Source organism: Triturus cristatus, chromosome 1_1, assembly GCF_964204655.1.
Source record: "Triturus cristatus chromosome 1_1, aTriCri1.1, whole genome shotgun sequence".
Lineage (NCBI taxonomy): Eukaryota > Metazoa > Chordata > Amphibia > Caudata > Salamandridae > Triturus > Triturus cristatus.
This window is the reverse complement of record NC_140579.1, coordinates 576,619,311-576,640,195: the sequence shown is the minus strand read 5'-3', so window position 1 is coordinate 576,640,195 and position 20,885 is coordinate 576,619,311. Positions and strand designations below refer to the sequence as shown.

General features: G+C 38.2%; 1 protein-coding gene across 1 annotated transcript in view; it reads left to right on the top strand.

Moving 5' to 3' along the window:
* The window catches only part of LOC146870662 (receptor-type tyrosine-protein phosphatase V-like), a 450,224-nt gene that overhangs the window by 295,374 nt on the left and 133,965 nt on the right, over positions 1-20,885 (top strand). The window contains 2 exon segments of the mRNA XM_085643396.1: positions 13,892-14,064; positions 18,353-18,476. Of these exon segments, the coding sequence (XP_085499522.1) occupies positions 13,892-14,064; positions 18,353-18,476 (297 nt within the window).

Below are 20,885 nucleotides of genomic sequence, written 5' to 3'. Positions count from 1 at the left end.
GCCCCCCCTAGAGTTAGAAGAGTAATTTTTACTCCAACACTATCCAACACTTACCCTACTGTTGCACCCGCTGGAGTTAGGAATAATAATTTTTACCCCTACACTATCCAACACTTACCCTACTGTTGCACCCTCTGGAGTTAGAATAGTAATTTTTACCCCTGCACTATCAAACACTTACCTTAAATGCAATGTAATGGTATGCGTTGTAATGGTATGTGTTGTAAAGGTATAATGTGATGTAATGGAATGCGTTGCAAATGTAATTTAAAAACATTTGTTGTAATGGCATGCGATGTAAATGTATGCGTTGTAAAGGATGTTGCGATGTAAAAACTGCGTTGTTAAGGCATGCATTGTAAATGTATGCGTTGTAACGTCATATATTCATAGTCAGGTGTATAGCTAGAAAACAAATGTATTAGGAATCATAAACTTAGAATGTGGGAATGACATTTAATATATTCATTTAAAGTATGTGTGCAAGGATTCCTGTGCATGGTTACCTGGTGATTAGAACATAATTTTCTATGTCCATGACATTTCTTTTATGTCTACAATAATTGCAGAATGATTACACACTGCTATAGGTTTCTTCCTTAAAGCAAACTAGAACCAAATGGTGATCTTTATATTCATTGAATTCATTCTTAGAACAGTTCTATCTACGGTCACTAGATGGCAATGCTGATCCTTCCTGAACACAAATAGAATCAACTTGTATTGATAAAACTTTCTGAGTCTTGAAAAATAAACGCAAAAATTATGGGCTTCAGCAAGCTGCATCAATATTATAAGTAATTAGCAGCACTTCATGAGGTCAAGTCTCTTTAACTCTCACAAGATAAACACAAAGTATGTCGGTATCTGGAAACCGGAACAATCCTTACAGAATTAGCAGAAAAAACAAAACCTGTTTTTCTTCAGATGAACAGTCAAGAATCCTTGAAGCACAATATCAGGAAAGGTAGAGATTAGGGCATCTTCCTTCAGCTACTGGCACAGCAACAACAGTTGGAAAGCACATGTCTCTGTTCCAACTCAGTTTAAATACTCAACAAAATGTAGCACGTGACTGCAGGCTGAGCCGCTAGACCGCAGATCCAAAGTACACACAACATGTCTGCCACATAGATCTGGGTTGAATCCATCATCGTTCTTTAGCTCACTTTGCCACCCCAGTTCAGACCGAGCCATATGCAAATCAGTCTTGACCCTGTGCCTCTTGGGAACAGTCCAGCCCGAACTGCTAAGCTGGGTCTTTCCTGGACTGGAAAAATAATCCTGGGACCAGTGTCAGAATAGTAGTGTGGAGTACTGTCATGGAGTTGCGTGAATTAGAGAGTTGTAGAGAGGGGTGGCGTACAGTGGAGTAGAGTGTCGTAGAGTGGAGTGGCATAGATTGGAAGAGAGTGTTTCAAAATGGAGTGGTGTAGCTTGGATTGGCGTAGAGGTGCACAGAGTGGAGTTGAGTGTCATAGAGTGGATTGGCATAGAATGAAGTTATCAGCCGCGGTCGGTAGTAGGAGTAGCTGCAGGGCGGTGACGTGGGGAGGGGCAGGGTGGGGGGTAGTAAACTATGGATTACGGAAGTTTACAGGTAAATTAACATATACATTAATAAAACAAATTTCATTGCGTGCACTGCTTCCCCAAATGCGATGCAGTGCACGCAACGAAATTCATTTTGTTAATTTATATGTTAACTTACCTGTAAACCTCTGTAATCCATAGTTCACTACCCCCCAACCTGCCCCTCCCCCTCCCCACATCACCGCCCTGCAGCTACTCCTACTACGGACCGCGGCTGGAAGTTATACAGAATGGAGTATGCATGGTGTGGTAGCGCACTGCCATTACGGCGAGCACAAATTCAATTGAAATGACCATTACATTTGCATTGGCATACAGTTTTACTGATAAAACGATACAGCGCACAAACGATAATGTGTGGAAATCAACAACACTGTGTATTGAATTGTTTTGATCTTATTAGAATATTTGTTTCCATCACAGTTCAGATTTACTAAAGATGTGCTTCATTTGGGCTTTCAGAATTTCTGATATACTCTGAAATATTTCTACAGTTCATTTACTGGCATTTACATTGTGTTGTGTGCTTGAAAGAAATGACATCCGCCAGCCTTTTTAGATTCCCATACACAGCAAGTTTATCAGCTAAATCCTCTCACGTTACAGGCAGAGAAAGAAAAGCAAACACCAAGCTTGCTGGATGACAGGAAAACTTTTTAAAGAAACACAGCACGTTTACTGCTTCCTGAACGAGCATGCAAGGAAGATAACCAAAACACAAGAGTTCCCAGAAAGCTAGCACATGTGGAAGAATACAAGGAGCCAGTCAGAGAGGCAGTAAATAGGTTATGCTTCATGGGAAGTTCAAAGACATGCTGGACAGCCTAAAAAACATAAAGCCAGCAAATAAAAAGCAAGCACATGTGAGTTACAAACTACAAAGCCAATGGTAAGCAATAAGCAAATTGAATTCTTAGGTCAGCTTTCAGCATGTCCCCAAGAATTCTTTAACCCACCAGACAGCTGTGCTGTCTGGTAGGCTTCGACCTAAAAAGAGTCACAATACCATGCCAAAAGCACTCTGACTAAGGGTGAACAGATACCCGTAGTGTTCAGAATGTGAGTCTGAGGCACACCTTTAAAGAGAATATCGTCAGCTTCAGCATATGAGTAAGACAGTTAAAGTGTACCAGCTATATCTGGTAAACCAGTGGCACACACAAGCCCACAAAGTGGAATGAATTTAATTTTCAACAGGACTTAAATAATTCCCTCCGGAGTACCAACCCTAGCCTGACCGGATGAAGATCATTGTCCTCGAAACATACAATCTGCCTTGGTAGGAGTTTCTTCTGAGACATCTGGAGGACATATTGACAAAACTGGTATTTGGATATCAATAATGAGAATCTTAAAGTAATATAAAAACAAAGCAAAGGTGCACCACGCAAAAAGATTGACAGTCACAAAGTTCATCTCCAATAGTAAGATTTCTTCAAAAATATTTCTTTCATTCTGTTTTCATGTTATGTAGAACACACATCATTCAGTTCTTGTAACTCTACAAACAGAACAGCTGATGCGTTTCGTCCTGATACAGGACTTCTTCAGGGCTGTTAATTACAAACAGAGAAACACACATATGAGAATACATATAAATATAAATACACCACAAAGACAGAACAACAGTATGTATGAACGAAAAGGGGACCAATACCTAGTCCTCATACATATTACAAATAGTGTCAAAAACCTTTTTACTTTAACAAAGGGACTGAAAGTCCAAAAAGACACATTACATATAAAAGAACCACCTTATCATACATTGAGTTACTAATTTCACTCAAACATTTCTTAATCAAATTCATCATATATACTGATCCATTGAGGCTACAGGGCGAATACAAATAGATCAACACTCATTAAACATGAGAGAACAAAACTCCCTCTACTACATCTGGTTTTCTGTCATCAATAGAGGGACAAGGGTGAAAAAAAGTAGCTGTGAATCAGAAGAAATCCAGAGGACAAGGAATAATCATAATGTATTGGATAATAGAGAAAGAAAGTGTCAGCCTAGAAGGAGCCATAGGAAAGGAAAGAGAAGGTGACCCACCGCTAATTAATGATGGAATACGAAATGCCGTCGTCCTGAAAGGTCACGAATGACTTTACATGGGGGGTATTATCCCATCTAACAAGATCTATAATGTGGAAACAACAGTAAAAAACATTAAAAATATTTATGTATAGATTAGACATCACCACCAAAGCTTAAGTACGGGCAGCAGTAATGTGGACACATGTATGTATCCACTTCTGTGAAACTTACATTGTCTCAAGAATACTGGAACTGATATTAGTACAGTTCTTTTCCAACAAATCATTGTCACATATAAGCCGCAGTCAAGAATGCCACGCACACCAAAATAATGGGAGTACTTTAATTTGTCAAATCCATCCCGACTCTCTATAAAGAAGAAAGGCATCTTTTTAAGACCGCAAGCATAAGTAAAATATACGAGTCTTATTACTTATACAAAGAATATTGTAAATTGAGCCAAATTAAAAAAATATATATTTCCACTTCGGAATAGCCATACAGCGTTGTCCAACAATTAGAAAGTGAACCATGATATCTAAGATGGTGAGCCGCTCCTATTCTCCCAATATGACACTGAGTCAATATCCTCACTATCTAAGAACAAAAGTGCTAATCTAATGAAAGCGACAAAAATAACCACAAGATCGAACTACAGGGGACTTTCAATAAATTCCAGTTAAAAAAATGTAAAATCCTTACCTAATAATTATCCAAAATCCTTTTCAGCATGAGGCATCTCTAAGAGAGTGCAACTTACAGCCAATGCCTGAAACAGTCTAAAAAGGGAAGAAGCGCAAAAGCTAAGTGACTGATTTCTAATACATACATCTTCAGTATTAATATATCACACTTTCAAATCTGTCAGGAATAAATAGCAACCTACAGCAAATATTGCAGCTTTCATAGTTTTACTTTTCTGCGCATCAACGTCTGTCATACAAAAAACTATCATACAATAACTAATGCCGGATGACATTTTTAATTTCAGCATTATATAAAGAGAACTGCAATCGAGGCAAACACCTTTAATTTCCAAGGGGGAACGGAGCGACACAAGGTCACTAATCCACCTTAATTGCCCGAGAAATGTCTACTTTGAAAATGAAAATGTATTGAAAATAAGGAATTGAATAGCTCTAATATCACCTCAATCTTAACATCTCGTAGGCTGCCAACAAAGTAGTTAATGCACATTTCTGCAAGATTGGCAAACATGATGAACTCTCAACCACATAAGAGAGAGAAGTACTGAAAACACAAACAGTAAGTTTATCTAAAAAGGTCAAATTAACAACAATTCTGTATCCCAAAAACTTACCGCAACCTAATAGTTGCGGTCCGCAGCGGTCACCGGGGAACGACGTAACGGTCCAAACGCCAAGGCAGGGAGTCTAAAGTGGTGTCTCGGCGAGATTTAAATAGTGCACGTAATAGGTGAAAGCTGGATCACCTGTGTGAACAGTATCCATGGAAACCTTCGTCAACAGTTCTTGATGTCTTATCACGGCGGCCATTTTGTAGTGTCCAAAATTCCCGATACGTATACGTGGACAAATTTGTGATCTTAACTACAATCTAAGTGCAACCACCAAAGCAGGCTATAATAATATCTAGGCAAAAACAAGGGAAAAAAGTACGCCCAATAAGTAAAAATGTGGCTGTCTATAAAACAGTATTCATTCAAGCCAACATCGGCGGTCCTTAATATCATTTTCACGGTGGCCATCTTGCAGTGTGCAGAGTTCCCGATATGATTGAGTCAAAAGAATAGTTTGTGGTTATAACTAGAATCTAAATGCAACCACCCCGGCAGGAAGCCTATCGTGATATCTAAGTTAGAAAAAAAAGGCAAAAAGTACGCCAAAAAGGTAAGGACTGGGTCGTCTATGTAAATAGTATTCATTAAGGCCAACATCGACAGGCCTTAATGTCATTTTCACGGCGGCCATCTTGCAATGTGCAGAGTTCCCGATATAATTGAGTCGAGCAAGTAGCGGTTATCACTTCATTATAGAAGCTAAATAATGCAAACGTGCAAGGATATAATAAGATATATTCAAATGTGCCATCAAAGGGACACCAATCAAAGAAAAGAGAAAGACAAAGGAAATTAAATATAACTAAAAGCACAACAACAAACCGATAGAAATAATAACCAAAGATATGAATAATACAAATCATACCAGAAAGCCACATATTATAATTAATTTATATTCAACTCATGTGTTTATACATCAAAAAGAGTGTCGTCCTATTAGGTATGAGATGTCTATTTCAGAGTGTCACAGTATGGCGCAGGCAGAAAAAATGAGTCAACGTTTCATATAGACAATAATTCTCGTTTTGGGTCAACCGGCCTCAGATTACAAACTCATATTCAAACAGCAAGATCAGTAGATGGTAAATAAGCATCAATAATTTAGACGAGATCAAATTTTGCGTACGTATAATGACTTCAACATTTTAGAAGACCATGGGTACGCCAGAGTAGTAGCAGTCATCCAATATAAGGATAGACAACATTGAGTTTACTGATGTAACCTGAGGCCGGTTGACCTAAAACGAGACGTACTAAGGATAATGGACCTGATGGGCTGTCCACTGAGAATTATTGTCTATATGAAACGTTGACTCATATTATTTCTGCCTGTGCCATACTGTGACACTCTGAAATAGACATCTCATAGCTAATAGGACGACACTCTTTTTAAAGTATAAACACACGAGTTGAATATAAATTCATTAGAATATGTGGCTTTCTGGTATGATTTGTATTATTCATATCTTTGGTTATTACTTCTTTCGTTATGTTGTTGTGTTTTTAGTTATTTTTAATTTCCTTTGTCTTTTCTTTGATTGGTGTCCCTTTGATGGCACATTTGAATATGTCTTATTATATCCTTGCAAGTTTGCGTTATTTAGCTTCTATAACGAAGTGATAACCGCTACTTGCTCGACTCATTTATATCGGGAACTCTGCACATTGCAAGATGGCCGCCGTGAAAATGACATTAAGGCCTGTCGATGTTGGCCTTAATGAATACTATTTACATAGACGACCCAGTCCTTACCTTTTGGGCGTACTTTTTGCCTTTTTTTTCTAACTTAGACATCACGATAGGCTTCCTGCCGGGGTGGTTGCATTTAGATTCTAGTTATAACCACAAACTATTTTTTTGACTCAATCATATCGGGAACTCTGCACACTGCAAGATGGCCACCGTGAAAATGATATTAAGGACCGCCGATGTTGGCTTGAATGAATACTGTTTTATAGACTACCAAATTTTTACTTATTGGGCGTACTTTTTTCCCTTGTTTTTGCCTAGATATTATTATAGGCTCCCTGCTTTGGTGGTTGCACTTAGATTGTAGTTACGACCACAAATTTGTCCACGTATACGTATCGGGAATTTTGGACACTACAAAATGGCCACCCCTGATAAGACATCAAGAACTGTTGACGAAGGTTTCCATGGATACTGTTAACACAGGTGATCCAGCTTTCACCTATTACGTGCACTATTTAAATCTCGCCGAGACACCACTTTAGACTCCCTGCCTTGGCGTTTGGACCGTTACGTCGTTTCCCGGTGACCGCTGCGGACCGCAACTATTAGATTGCAGTAAGTTTTCGGGATACAGAATTGTTGTTAATTTGACCTTTTTAGATAAACTTACTGTTTGTGTTTTCAGTACTTCTCTCTCTTATGTGGTTGAGAGTTCATCATGTTTGCCAATCTTGCAGAAATGTGCATTAACGGCTTTGTTGGCAGTCTACGAGATGTTAAGATTGAGGTGATATTAGAGCTATTCAATTCCTTATTTTAAATACATTTTCATTTTCAAAATAGACATTTTTCGGGCAATTAAGGTGGATTAGTGACCTTGTGTCGCTCCGTTCCCCCTTGAAAATAAAGGTGTTTGCCTCGATTGCAGTTCTCTTTATATAATGCTGAAATTAAAAATGTCATCCGGCATTAGTTATTATATGATAGTTTTTTGTATGACAGACATTAATGCGCAGAAAAGTAAAACTATGAAAGCTGCAATATTTGCTGTGGGTTGCCATTTATTCCTGACATATTTGAAAGTGTGATATATTAATACTGAAGATGTATGTATTAGAAATCAGTCACTTAGCTTTTGCGCTTCTTCCCTTTTTAGACTGTTTCAGGCATTGGCCGTAAGTTGCACTCTCTTAGAGATGCCTCATGCTGAAAAGGATTTTGGATAATTATTAGGTAAGGATTTTACATTTGTTGAACTGGAATTTATTGAAAGTCCCCTGTAGTTCGATCTTGTGGTTATTTTTGTCGCTTTCATTAGATTAGCACTTTTGTTCTTAGATAGTGAGGATATTGACTCTGTGTCATATTGGGAGAATAGGAGCGGCTCACCATCTTAGATATCATGGTTCACTTTCTAATTGTTGGACAACGCTGTATGGCTATTCCGAAGTGGAAATATATATTTTTTTAATTTGGCTCAATTTTCAATATTTTTTGTATAAGTAATAAGACTCGTGTATTTTACTTATGCTTGCGGTCTTAAAAAGATGCCTTTCTTCTTTATAGAGAGTCGGGATGGATTTGACAAATTAAAGTACTCCCACTATTTTGGTGTGCGTGGCATTCTTGACTGCGGCTTATATGTGACAATGATTTGTTGGAAAACAACTGTACTAATATCAGTTCCAGTATTCTTGAGACAATGTAAGTTTCACAGAAGTGGATACATACACGTGTCCACATTACTGCTGCCCGTACTTAAACTTTGGTGGTGATGTCTAATCTATACATAAATATTTTTCATGTTTTTTACTGTCGTTTCCACATTATAGATCTTGTTGGACGGGATAATACCCCCCATGTAAAGTCATTCGTGACCTTTCAGGACGACAGCATTTCGTATTCCATCATTAATTAGCGGTGGGTCACCTTCTCTTTCCTTTCCTATGGCTCCTTCTAGGCTGACACTTTCTTTCTCTATTATCCAATACATTATGATTATTCCTTGTCCTCTGGATTTCTTCTGATTCCCAGCTCCTTTTTTTCACCCTTGTCCCTCTATTGATGACAGAAAACCAGATGTAGTAGAGGGAGTTTTGATCTATTTTTATTCGCCCTGTAGCCTCAATGGATCAGTATATACGATGAATTTGATGAAGAAATGTTTGAGTGATATTAGTAACTTAATGTTTGATAAGGTGGTTCTTTTATATGTAATGTGTCTTTTTGGACTTTCAGTCCCTTTGTTAAAGTAAAAAGGTATTTGACACTATTTGTAATATGTATTAGGACTAGGTATTGGTCCCCTTTTCGTTCATACATACTGTTGTTCTGTCTTTGTGGTGTATTTATATTTATATGTATTCTCATATGTGTGTTTCTTTGTTTGTAATTAACAGCCCTGAAGAAGTCCTGTATCAGGACGAAACGCGTCGGCTGTTCTGTTTGTAGAGTTACAATAACTGAATGATGTGTGTTCTACATAACATGAAAACGGAATAAAAGAAATATTTTTGAAGAAATCGTACTATTGGAGATGAACTTTGTGACTGTCAATCTTTTTGCGTGGTGCACCTTCGCTTTGTTTTTATATATTTGGATTCCTTAGAGAATAGGCATTGTGACAGTAGGTGCCATTCAGTGTGCACGCGGATTCCCATTTAAATTTAAAGGCATAGTATTGTGGGAGTGAGTGATAATAGGTTAGGTGCTGTTTATTATAAGGTTCCACTGCTTTCATTGTTTCAGAATTTTAAAGTAAGTTGGTGTTTGAAAAGGTTTGCTTTTTTGGGCCGATAGCAGGATGAGCTATTATATCAGTCTATTTAGGCAATCTATGCCCATAAGGAGGAAAGGGACAGACAAGAGAACTAGCTAGTGTCTTTGGCACTAGAAATACTTCACACTGTAGCAGAGGTCTCAGTAACCACAGTATCACCATCTCCAAATCCTGTGCCTATCACAGCTATACCTCCATACGATTTGAATTGTTTGCAGGTATACAGGATTACGGTAGTTATCTTTCACAAAGACAGAGGGTTTATTAAGCTATGCACCTTCCATGAATTACAGTCTCATACGAGGAAATGTAGTGACAGTGGGAGGGAGCTTTGTCATCAGAGATCCTGTCCAAGATTGAGGTGAGATCTAGAAGTACAAGCTTCTAGAGGCTCACCTATATTGTGTTAAAAGTAGCAGAGCTTCTTGGATATGAAGCTTATTTTTGGGAAGATACTGACATGAATGCTAGATCTTGTTGAATGGTGAGAAATCGTGCACACTAGTGTCTTGGCCCATAATTGATACATTTACTGTAGAGTATGGTGGATACCCTTTGCCCATGGGCCCACACCTCCTGTCTGCTACATAGAGCACTCAAGGGAAACGCTTTTGTCCATATTCTCCTAAATAGTATTCCTAGGAGATATCAATCCCAGCTGAGATTCTTAGGTTGAGTGTTAAAGAGCCTTTGGGGTTTTGTTCGGGTGACCACCTCCCTCCAGGTCATTAAGTGCATTGATTTCGGTCCTCGACTTTTGTTTTGTGTGATAGACAAATGCATTCTAGATGTCATAGTCTTGTCTTATTACAGCCCTGACAATTATCTTGCTTTAGAATGCCACTTTTATGGTAATTTCTCGCTTTGCTGGGACCGACACATAAAAAAAGCTAAGCTTGTTTTTCAAAGGCCACAAGATGGCGGAAGTGTGCAACAGGAGGAATATAAATCTCTCTATATTAGAATGTAGAAATATCCTGCTATCGCAGAAACTCATATGCATGCCAAACAAACTTCAGATATTTGAAGACCCAAGGGCGTGGCTTGAGCGCCGAAGTGGAATGGCGGACCTGGTGTAGGCTCCGCAGCGACGCGGGGCATTTTTCTTGTGCAGAGCCTCCCGAGGATGTTGTTCCTGTATTTGGGCGGCGGGCATGACTCTATGACGATGCGGTGAGTTCGCATACCGCTTCTTAGTCGTCATTATTCAGTAAACGAGCCCTTACGCTACGGCGGTGATTTTCTCTTCAGTGACTCGCGGGCGCCCGCCATTTTGTATCGCGGCGCCCGCATTATTTCCTCACAGAACGCTGCATTTAGCGCGTTAATGCCCAGTTTTGCCTACGGCCTCCTTCACAATATAATGGATGCACTCCACAATATAGGTGTTCTCTCCACCAGCTTTTTGGTTTGTCCCTTTATTATTGCACCAACGCCAATTGCTGCAGATGACCTGTTTGAGGCAAGGGATTTTTCAATGCACCTGTATGTATAAATGACTGGTTTGACAGCCCATATTAACAGTTCCTGATGACAGAGCCTTAATCGCTAACATCACTTAGCGCCTCTCACAACATTTGTCATGACAGTCTTTTTTCTACCAGTACATCGTTTTTTGGCCAATCTTCTTATATACTGCGGCTTCTACAAATGGAATGGCATTTTTTACATCACTATATGCCAGCTGAGATGATTTTTGCTATGTTTTATATGGAGAATTTGATGTCACTATTATTCAATTTTATTTTTCTTCCACTTTGTGCCTAGTGGTGAGCTCTATACAATATCTGTACTTTATTGATATTTGGAACATTCTCACTATATTTGCGTTAACTTTTATCCATCGCAAAGCATTTTAAGTCACAATGGCTAGTGATTCTCATGCTGTTCGTTCTTCCTCCTCTGGTACCAAGCCAAAAAGACATAAAAATGATCCTCCGTCTCCTATTCTCTCCTCACAAAACCCGGTCCTGGACACTATACTAGACAAGGTACGTGGCCTCCAACCCTTTATGTCCGCGACTACCGAAAAATTAAAGCAGATTGAGGAGAGATTGATTGTCATGGAGGGTAAAGTCTTGGAACTTGAACAGCGTGTAAGCGATTTACAAGACATCACTTCTAAGATCCCCACACTGGAACAAGAAATCCATAAATTAAAAATCCACACAGAGGATCTTGAAAATCGCAATCGCAGAAATAATCTGCGCCTTTATGGTCTTCCAGAGAATGTTGAAGGTTCTGACATGGTCTCTTTTTTGCAGAAATTCCTTCCAGACCTGTTAGAGCTTCAACCATCATCGAACCCCCTCAATATTCAAAGAGCTCACCGATTGGGGCGTCTTCTGCCTCATGCCAACAAGCCACGTGGAATCATAATACTTTTTCTGGAATTCACCGAGCTTATGCAAGTTTTGAAGGCTGTAAGACTTAAACGCCATCTTACCTGGTCAGGCCATAATATCTTCATATCTCAGGATATTTCTAATGCAACAAATGCTCGTCGCAAGGAATTTCTTGCTTTGCTTCCTCAGATGAGACAACTTAACATTCAATATGGAATTCTCCATCCTTGCCTTTGTAAAATTACGCATAATGGTCGGTCACGTTCCTTTGATGATCCGGATAAACTTAAACTTTTTCTTCATAGTCTCTTACCTCAGGGCATGGATATAAATGTTTGACTTTTTCTTATGTTTTAGGATTGCTAATTAGATTATAAATTGTTTTGCCTGTATGATATCCTCTGATTATTTGTTCTTATTGTTTCCATGAGGTTCTCATTTACCTTTTATAGTTATTACTGTGGTCCGTGTCCTTCGGCGTCACTATGCTCCTCTTTTTTGGCTTTCCTTCTACTTTACAGATCTGGATGACAATCCTTGATCTGTTTGCTTACTTCTTTCTTCTGTCTCCTTCCTCTCCTTTCTTTCTCTTTCATTTCTCTCATTTCTGTTTCTCTTTTTGTTTAGTTCTACTTTTTGGATTATGTTTCTCCTCTAATTTTTCTCTTTTGCTTCTTTTTCTTTTTGCTCATCTCTTCTTTTCATCGACTCAGTCCTACTCAGTTTTAATCCGTTTTGTCTGTACCTGTGTCATTTTTAATATTAAGTCTCTTTGTTCACATACTGAATATCGTCTTTCCTTCTTTTGTCTTGTTGATTTTGCACTTTTGTCCTCCTGTTCCCTCATGTTTACCTGTCCCCAGAGTTATGGTTAATGTGACTTCGTGGAATGTTCGTGGTCTTGGTCATCCAGTCACGCGTCAAAAGGTATTGTCTCATCTTGCTAAACTTAATACCCAAGTTGCTTTTTTACAGGAAACCCACTGTAATGACAAAGAATCCCTTAAACTTAAACGCCACTGGGTTAATCAAATTGTCTTTTCTCCTGCTATTGATCGTCATGGTGGTGTTGCTATATTGTTCCATAAATCCATTAATGCACAGATTCTATCGTCAGAGTGTGACCCTGATGGTCGGTGGGTGATGGCAGAGGTTGTTATAAATAAAAAACAAATAACCTTTTTCAACATTTATGGTCCTGTTAAACCAGATTCTGAATCCTGGCACTCTATAAAACTGAAACTATTGTCATGTGCTAATCCTAATATTGTGGTTGGGGGTGATTTCAACAATTGGCTAGATCCGTTTTCTGATAGGCAATCCAACTGTGAGTTCAAACCTGATAAATCTCACAAATCATTTCAGACAGCCATTTCCTCTCGCCCATTATTTGATACTTGGAAAACATGTAACCCAGATACCTTAGAATTTACCTTCTTCTCACCCGTACATCATACCAGATCCCGTATTGATTATATTTTAGTTTCCAAATCACTACTACCTTGTCTCCAATCTTCTGACATTGGATCCATATTTATATCCGACCATGCTCCTGTCTCCACCCTTATCGACCTTTCTCTCACTACATGTAAACAAGGTAGATGGCGTTTTAATAACTCCCTTCTGTCGGACCGTTCCTTTATTCTAGAAGCGACTTCTTTTATCAAGGAATTCTTTACCTTTAATAACTCCTCAGACACTTCCGTTCACAACAATTGGGATGCCTTTAAAGCTTCCTTTAGAGCATTCACTATTGCATACTCCTCAAGGAAGAAAAAATTAATGCATACTAAATATAAAGAAACCCTAACCCTTCTAAAAACATTAGAACATAACTATTATTCTTCTAAATCTCCCTCATCATTACAAGAATTAATTAAGGCTAAATCCTCACTGAATAAAATTGTCACTGTGGACGCTTGTAATATCCTCCTTAAGATTACATCAAAATTTCAGTGAGGACAAAATAAAGCTGGGAAAATGTTAGCAAATTATCTAAAAATTAAATCAGAACGTAAAGTCATTGGTCCCATTCATTCAGAATCGACCAACACACTCCTTTCCTCTGACTCCGATATTATTTCCACATTTCAATCATACTACAATCTCTTGTATACAGAAACTACCATGCCTTCTGAAGCAGATTTTACTTCTTTCTTCCAAGATATCCCCAAGCCTAAAACTTCACTGGATAATTTCGAATCCCTTGAAGAAGATATCTCTTTACAAGAATTAACTGATGCTCTTAAGTCTATGAAAAAAGCGAAAGCTCCTGGCCCCGATGGATTTTCAGTAGAATTATTCTCCACTTTCTCCTCAATTTTTGCTCCCAAATTGTTACAACTTTTTAATTCCTTTATATCCAACTCCCAAGCCTGTGGTTCTTTTTTGGAAGCCCTTATTATTGTAATCCCCAAACCAGATAAAGACCCCTCCTTTTGCAAAAATTTTCGTCCTATATCTTTAATTAACTGTGATTGCAAAATATTTGCAAAAAGTTTAGCTTCTCGTTTGGAAAAAATTATCCCCCTTCTCATTCATCCAGACCAAGTTGGCTTTGTTAAAGGTCGTTTGGCTTCCGACAACGCCAGAATGTTTTCCAATGTTCTTAGAAAAAATTATCCAGCCCCACTTGCTGCTTTATCCCTAGATGCAGAAAAAGCCTTTGATCGTGTTAATTGGGCATTCTTATTTCATGTATTACAGTGGTTTGGTTGTGGTCCAAAGTTTATTTCATATGTTAAATTGTTATATACCAATCCAAAAGCATGTATTTTTGTTAATTTTCTTTTCTCCCCTTATTTTTCTCTTCAAAGAGGTACTCGTTAGGGTTGCCCCCTTTCACAACTACTTTTCTTGTTATGCCTGGAACCTTTTCTGGAACGTATTAGACATAACCCCCTCATCAATGGTTTTAATTTCAAGACCCACCAAATTAAATTGTCTGCATATGCTGATGATGTTCTTATTTATATATCTAATCCAGTATCTTCTCTGCCCCCCTTTTTGCAGGAAATTTCCTCATTTGCTAAGGTTTCTGGCTACAAATTAAACTTTTCTAAAACTGAGATCTTACCCTTAAACCCTTCATGCTATCGTTATATGTTTGACTCATCTAATTTCACTTGGTGTCCCCAAAAAATTAAATACCTTGGCATATGGTTCTCCCCCAACATTCATGATACATTGTCCCATAATTTTACTGCCTTAAAACTCAAAATTACTAATTTGTTAAACCTCTGGTCTCCTCTGTTCCTCTCTTGGTGGGGTAGACTTGATACAATTAAAATGATGATTTTCCCCCAGATCCTGTTTATATTGTCTATGTTACCTTTTAAACTTCCTAAATATTATTTTTCTCAGATTAATTCATTATGTACTAAATTTCTCTGGAATAACAAACATGCACGTATTGCTCTGTCTAAATTGATCCGTCCTAAAAATGAGGGGGGGAGTAAGATTTCCTGATTTTGCTTTATATCATAATGCCTTTTTGATTCGTCAATTCTATGCTTTGTCTAAAGATTATCAGGATTCACCTAAACCATCATGGATCAATGTTGAATGTTCATTGTTAAATGATTTTTCAATGCGAGATGTTGTTCACACGACGAATTGTACTTTTCTCTCCAAATACCCTATTTTGAAGCATTCTCAATTTTTGTTACATACACTTTTCTTTACGAATTTGGATGATTATCAATCTTTTCTTGCATCAACACTTTGGTTTAATAAATACATTAAGTTTTGTCACAAATCATTATATTACAAACATTGGAAAGAAAAGGGCCTTATTTATGTACACCAAATGATTGTGAATAGTGTAATTCTCTCTTTCCATCAGTTGCAAGAATCCTTTCAATTATCTGACTCCTGTATTCAACAGTATAACACTTTAGCTTTAACTCTCCAGGTTTGTGTACAGAAATTTCTCTCTTTACCAACTCCTGCTTCACTTCTTCCTGATACTCCACTATATCAAATCTCTACTGATACTGTTCCTAGTGCCTCTTTTATCTATAAATCTTTGTCTACCCCTATTGATACTCAGACTAAATCTAAGGTTGAACTAGAGTGGGAACATGACCTTTCATTGACTTGGTCGATATCGCAATGGGATAAGTTTTGGCAGAAAATATTCAAGACTTCCAAAGCTGCTAATAGTACACAGTCCCTGTACTTTATTTATAATAGAGTTTTTCATTACTCCCCTTTTGTTAAATAAGTTTAACCACTCTGCGTCATTATTGTGTTGGTCTTGTCTTAATGCTGAAGGTTCTTTATTGCATTTATTGTTCTATTGCCCTAAGGTTTATGCATTCTGGACTGATGTATGGTCAAAGAGTTCCCTGATTTTTTCTTACAAAAATCAACTTAATATTCATAGTATTTTCTTAGGCACCATGTCATCTGATGTGGCTCAAGGTATTCCCACCTCTCCTTTATTTGATTTATTTCTTGCGGTGGCTTTTAAAGTCATATTGTCTTGCTGGAAAGACAATTCTAAACTATCCTTTTTGCATTGGTGGAATTATATTTGTGATGAGCATAGAATTGCCTCTTTTCCTCAGTCTTCTTTACACCTTCAAATTAAATCTGATTTACTGTGGCTACCTTTTACGACTTATCTTTCATTATCATTATAATCTCTTTCTATTCTTATTACTGAGTTCTCCTTCTCTTCCTTTCTTTCTTTTCTTTTCTTCACTTGTTTCCTTCTTTCGTTCTTTCGTTTTCTTTCTGTCTCTTCTTTCTTGTCTCTTCTCTCTTTAAAAATTACTCTTCCCCCTTTAAATATTATATTCTTTTTCACATTTACACAGGTTATTTGTATACCACTGTAATAGCCTAGTTTTTTTTTTATCTTTAGCATTAGGTATACTCTCTTTTTCCCTGTTTTTAATTTAGTACCATTTTAAGCAAGCTATTATAATTGTTTTATATACTCGGTAATTTTATATGTACAATTATCCTATTTTGTAGTTACTATTTTTTAGAATGTTTGTATGCTTATATTCTAAACATTGTTGATTAGTTTATATTTGTAATCCTGTGTTTCCTTTTATTCAATAAAAATTATTTAACTAAAAAAAAAAAAAGAAAAAAAAAAAAGAAATTTGAAGACCCAAACACAAAATCACACCTGCCTAATTTCTGTAAAAATGCAAAAAACGAAGCTTCTAAATACATGCCAAAAACTGGGTTAGTCTAAACTGCAGTAAAAAAAAGGGGCCTCATTGGAGAACTATACAGGGAGGAGATCTCCGTTGGGGCCTCTCTCCCATCCTGTAGTCCGCCTAGTGTGTCCCATGTGGCAGAGAGACTGGACAGACTCTGTCAATTGATCATGATCTAATCATGCCATTAATTTGATTGATTGCCAGCCGGGGAGGCGCAGGCTGGCTAAGGCAGGGAATTTATTTTGAATTTATTGTTTCTCTGCTGCCCCGCCCTGCATCAGGTGTCCGACTTAGGCTGTGCAATGCTATTACTAAGTGTGGGTGACATTATAATGTTAGCGAGAAAGTGTCACTCTCAGTCGTTGAATGTCACTCATAAGTACACTGAAATAATTAAACTGTCAAACATAAGCAGTCTAAAACCTTGGCACTAACACATCAGAAATCAATAATTTGTGGCAAAACTTTGGGACTGAAGACAGTTCCTGGACTGAGGTGGTCTCTCCAGGGGTAGTGGAGTTTAATCACAGCCACTTGACGTTAGATCATGTGAAGATGAAAGGACAGTTTCAACTTGAAACCATACTCTGAGGATATTTTTATGATATCTGAGGAGAGTAGCAGATATTTACGTGCCGATTGTTCCTGCTGGCATCTGACTTACAAAAGGTGCAACAGGAATGAATAGGGTTAAGTCCCTTGAAACATCTGCATGGAATGTTGATCAATGACTTCACGACCTTATGGGATGTCTTGGAAGTCTTTACTCAGACAAAAGCATCCCGATGTTCGATGTTTTATCTTGTAGAGTGGCAGTGCCCATATTTCACACACCACTAACAGTCTGGGAGTTATAAGGATGCTTCCTGTAGAGTTACAACTTTAAGTATATGACAGGATTAGTAGAGTATGAAAGTAGGTAGTGCTGTTACTCATGGTGCAGAAGGATATGGCTCAAACCATGAGAGGTGGTACTTAAAAAGTGATGAAATTAGATTGCGATGTTAACTATAACATGCCAGTGGCGTACACTTCAAGTCAATATGACAAAAACCCATGTGAACTATGAGGCTTCTGAGAAGTTAGACATGCAACTCAATCTCATGGGAGGGAGTGTACAAACTTTAGGAATTAGAAGTTGTCCACTATCAAGAGAGCTTACAGATTCCCATCATTTTACCGCTCAAATCGAGGACTTGTAACTGCCCATGCTAAGGCCATCCTACGGAACGGTCTAATCTTGCCTTAAAAGCCTCCATGCTTAGAGAAGGAGCTTATACAACTGTCCCGCACTTTTAAGCATTCCATGACGGCAGGGTTTGGAACATTAACATAATGAAACGAAAAGATTTGTATATGAAATATCTTTATACAAACTGTGTTTTCAGATATTTTCATAGGGCTGGACTGGTGGAGATTATAACGTAGTATTTGGGGTGTCTTTGATCTACTTCAGGTTCAGCGTTGCTGCTTTTACAAGATACGACACTCTGGATCCTGCTGTGTCATTCTCCGCATTCTCAGGTATTTGTTGGGAACTTATTCTACTTGGGTTTGATCTAAGAGCTGAAGTTATTCATCTAGCACTGATGTTCTTGCTTCTAAAAGAGTGTCTATGAGAACGACAAGTGATGTACACTAAATTATCGGACTCAATTCTTCTACTTCACTCTATTTCAAAGCATCTTGTGTAACATACTCTTTTGTAGTGTTATACTGCCTTTAGAAGATTGTGATAGCTGTGAATATTAACCAATGGTTAAGTCAATCGTAAGCAGCAAAAATGTTTTAATGTCCAATGAAAAGGTAAGAGATTGAATTTACATCCATGTACATTGCCTATTGAGCACTCCTTCTGAACAGTGGAATTTTGAAAGTTTTTGTGTATTCACATCTACTTATCATATAATAAATTCTCCATATGTACACTAAATGTTCTATAGAGAGTCAACCGTCCTAAATCATTCAATTAGACGTTAAATATTCTACATCAGGGCCATCCAATGGAATGGAATGGAATGCATTAGACATTCATTTAATGCCTTCAGACAGAAAGGTCTTGTATTTTCTAATTTCAACTAGTTAATAGTAGGTTGGACTTTGTTTAATGTAGATAGGCGGATGTGTTGGGTGATGTGGTCCATGTTTCTCCTTCCATTAGTTATTCATGTATGTATGCATCTATGTGCTATTTTTATAGTACGATCCTAGCCAAAACACAGTGGAGCACTGCCCAGGATCAAAGACAAGCTCAAAGTCAGTGTGGTCGGTTAAGGCATTGTGTGATCTAATGTTCTTTAAAGAGGTGCATCTTTCACACTTTCCTAAACTGGAGCAGCATGGTGCCAGTTCTGATCTATAGAGGCATGTTGTTCCACATCCTGGGTGCATAGATGGAAGTGGCATGCTACCTTGTCGTTTTCTACAGTCTGATGGTATCTTGGTTGCGGGTGTGCTGAAAACTACCAAAAATTATGATCTTGTCTGCAAGATAGTTGAGGTTGCTGGTCATAATGGCTTTGTAAATTATGCAGGTGGTTTTGAAGATGGTGTGGGCTGGCAAGGGGAGCCAATGGAGTTTCATCGGGATGGAAGTGATGTGATCATATTTCCTAATGCACTGCCTGAGACAAGCTGCAGCACGTAGGATGCCCTTAAGAGATGCCAGTGTGAAGTCTGGGAGGCCATTGAGCAGGGCTTTGCTACCATCCAGATGGGAGTGTACGAGGAATAAACAAAAGTTCTGAACTAATATTTTGAAATAAATTGTTTTACTTAATTTAGAAGAGAGAGCTGGTACCAAGCTTTTGTAGTCATTTTGCAGTGCGTTCCTTATGAGTGGGGTTGGCATCCTGGATGAATCCAATTGGCTTGGAATTCAGTGAAAGTTGGGTTTCAAGGTAGTCAAAGTTCTTGTCTTTAGTCCAGGATTGTTTTTTAACTTGTTTATTGTTCTTGGCAAATAATAGGAATTCTGTCATGGTTAGATTGAGCTTCTGGTAGGTTCTGTAAAGGTTGCAGATGACAGGGTATGAAACTCTGGGTATTTTGGGGATAACAAGGATCTTTTGGAACATTCAGGTACAAATTGGCATTTGTTTTAAAGATAGGAAGAGAAGCAGGTAAAGACATTTCCAGTTAATCCCATTCCCAAATCCAGTGTGCATGTATGTGTGAGATGGTCGACTGTGTCAAAGGCAGCTGAGAGTTCAATCAATATCAGGAGGCGGGGGTCATCTTCATCAGTGGTCAGGAGGGCATCATCAAAATGTCTGAGGTAATGGTCTCTGTGTTGCAGCGTGAGCTAAAGTCAGACTAGTTGTGGCAAGAGGTGGTTGGCATTAAAGTGGTCTTGGAGACTAACATAAACTACTTTTTCAATGGTCTTTTCAATAAATGGCAGGCGAGTGATGGGCAGATAGTTGTTAAGGTCCTGAGGGTGATGGTTTTTGTTTTTCGCGAGTAAGAGGATCTGTCCTGTCCTGATAGCTTCTGGGAAGATCCCTTGAGGAAGGGAGGCACTGACAATGGTGAGTAAGGGTTATAGAGCGTCTATGAAGGGATTCTGTGGGAAAGGATAGTCATAAGAGATGACGCAAACTTGGTGTTGTCAATGTGCTGTCAGATCTTATGTATTTTTTAACTGAAAATTGAAGTGAGGAATAATTGGGTCTGTTAAGGGAGTCATGCAATGCTTGATTATCTTGAAAAGCGTTCTGTGATGGCTTCATTGATGGTGTTGGCATAGTACTTTGCTTTGACTGATGTGATGAGATGCCTGCATGTTGTGCAGAGGGACTTCAGTATCAGGAGGGCATCAGGAGTTTTGTTTTTATTTAATTTTCTTTCCTGTCTGCAGAGGGATTGTTTATTGTCTGTAAGGTTTTTAGACTATGAGGGTGCTAAAGACTTTGCCATGCACTTCCATGTTTT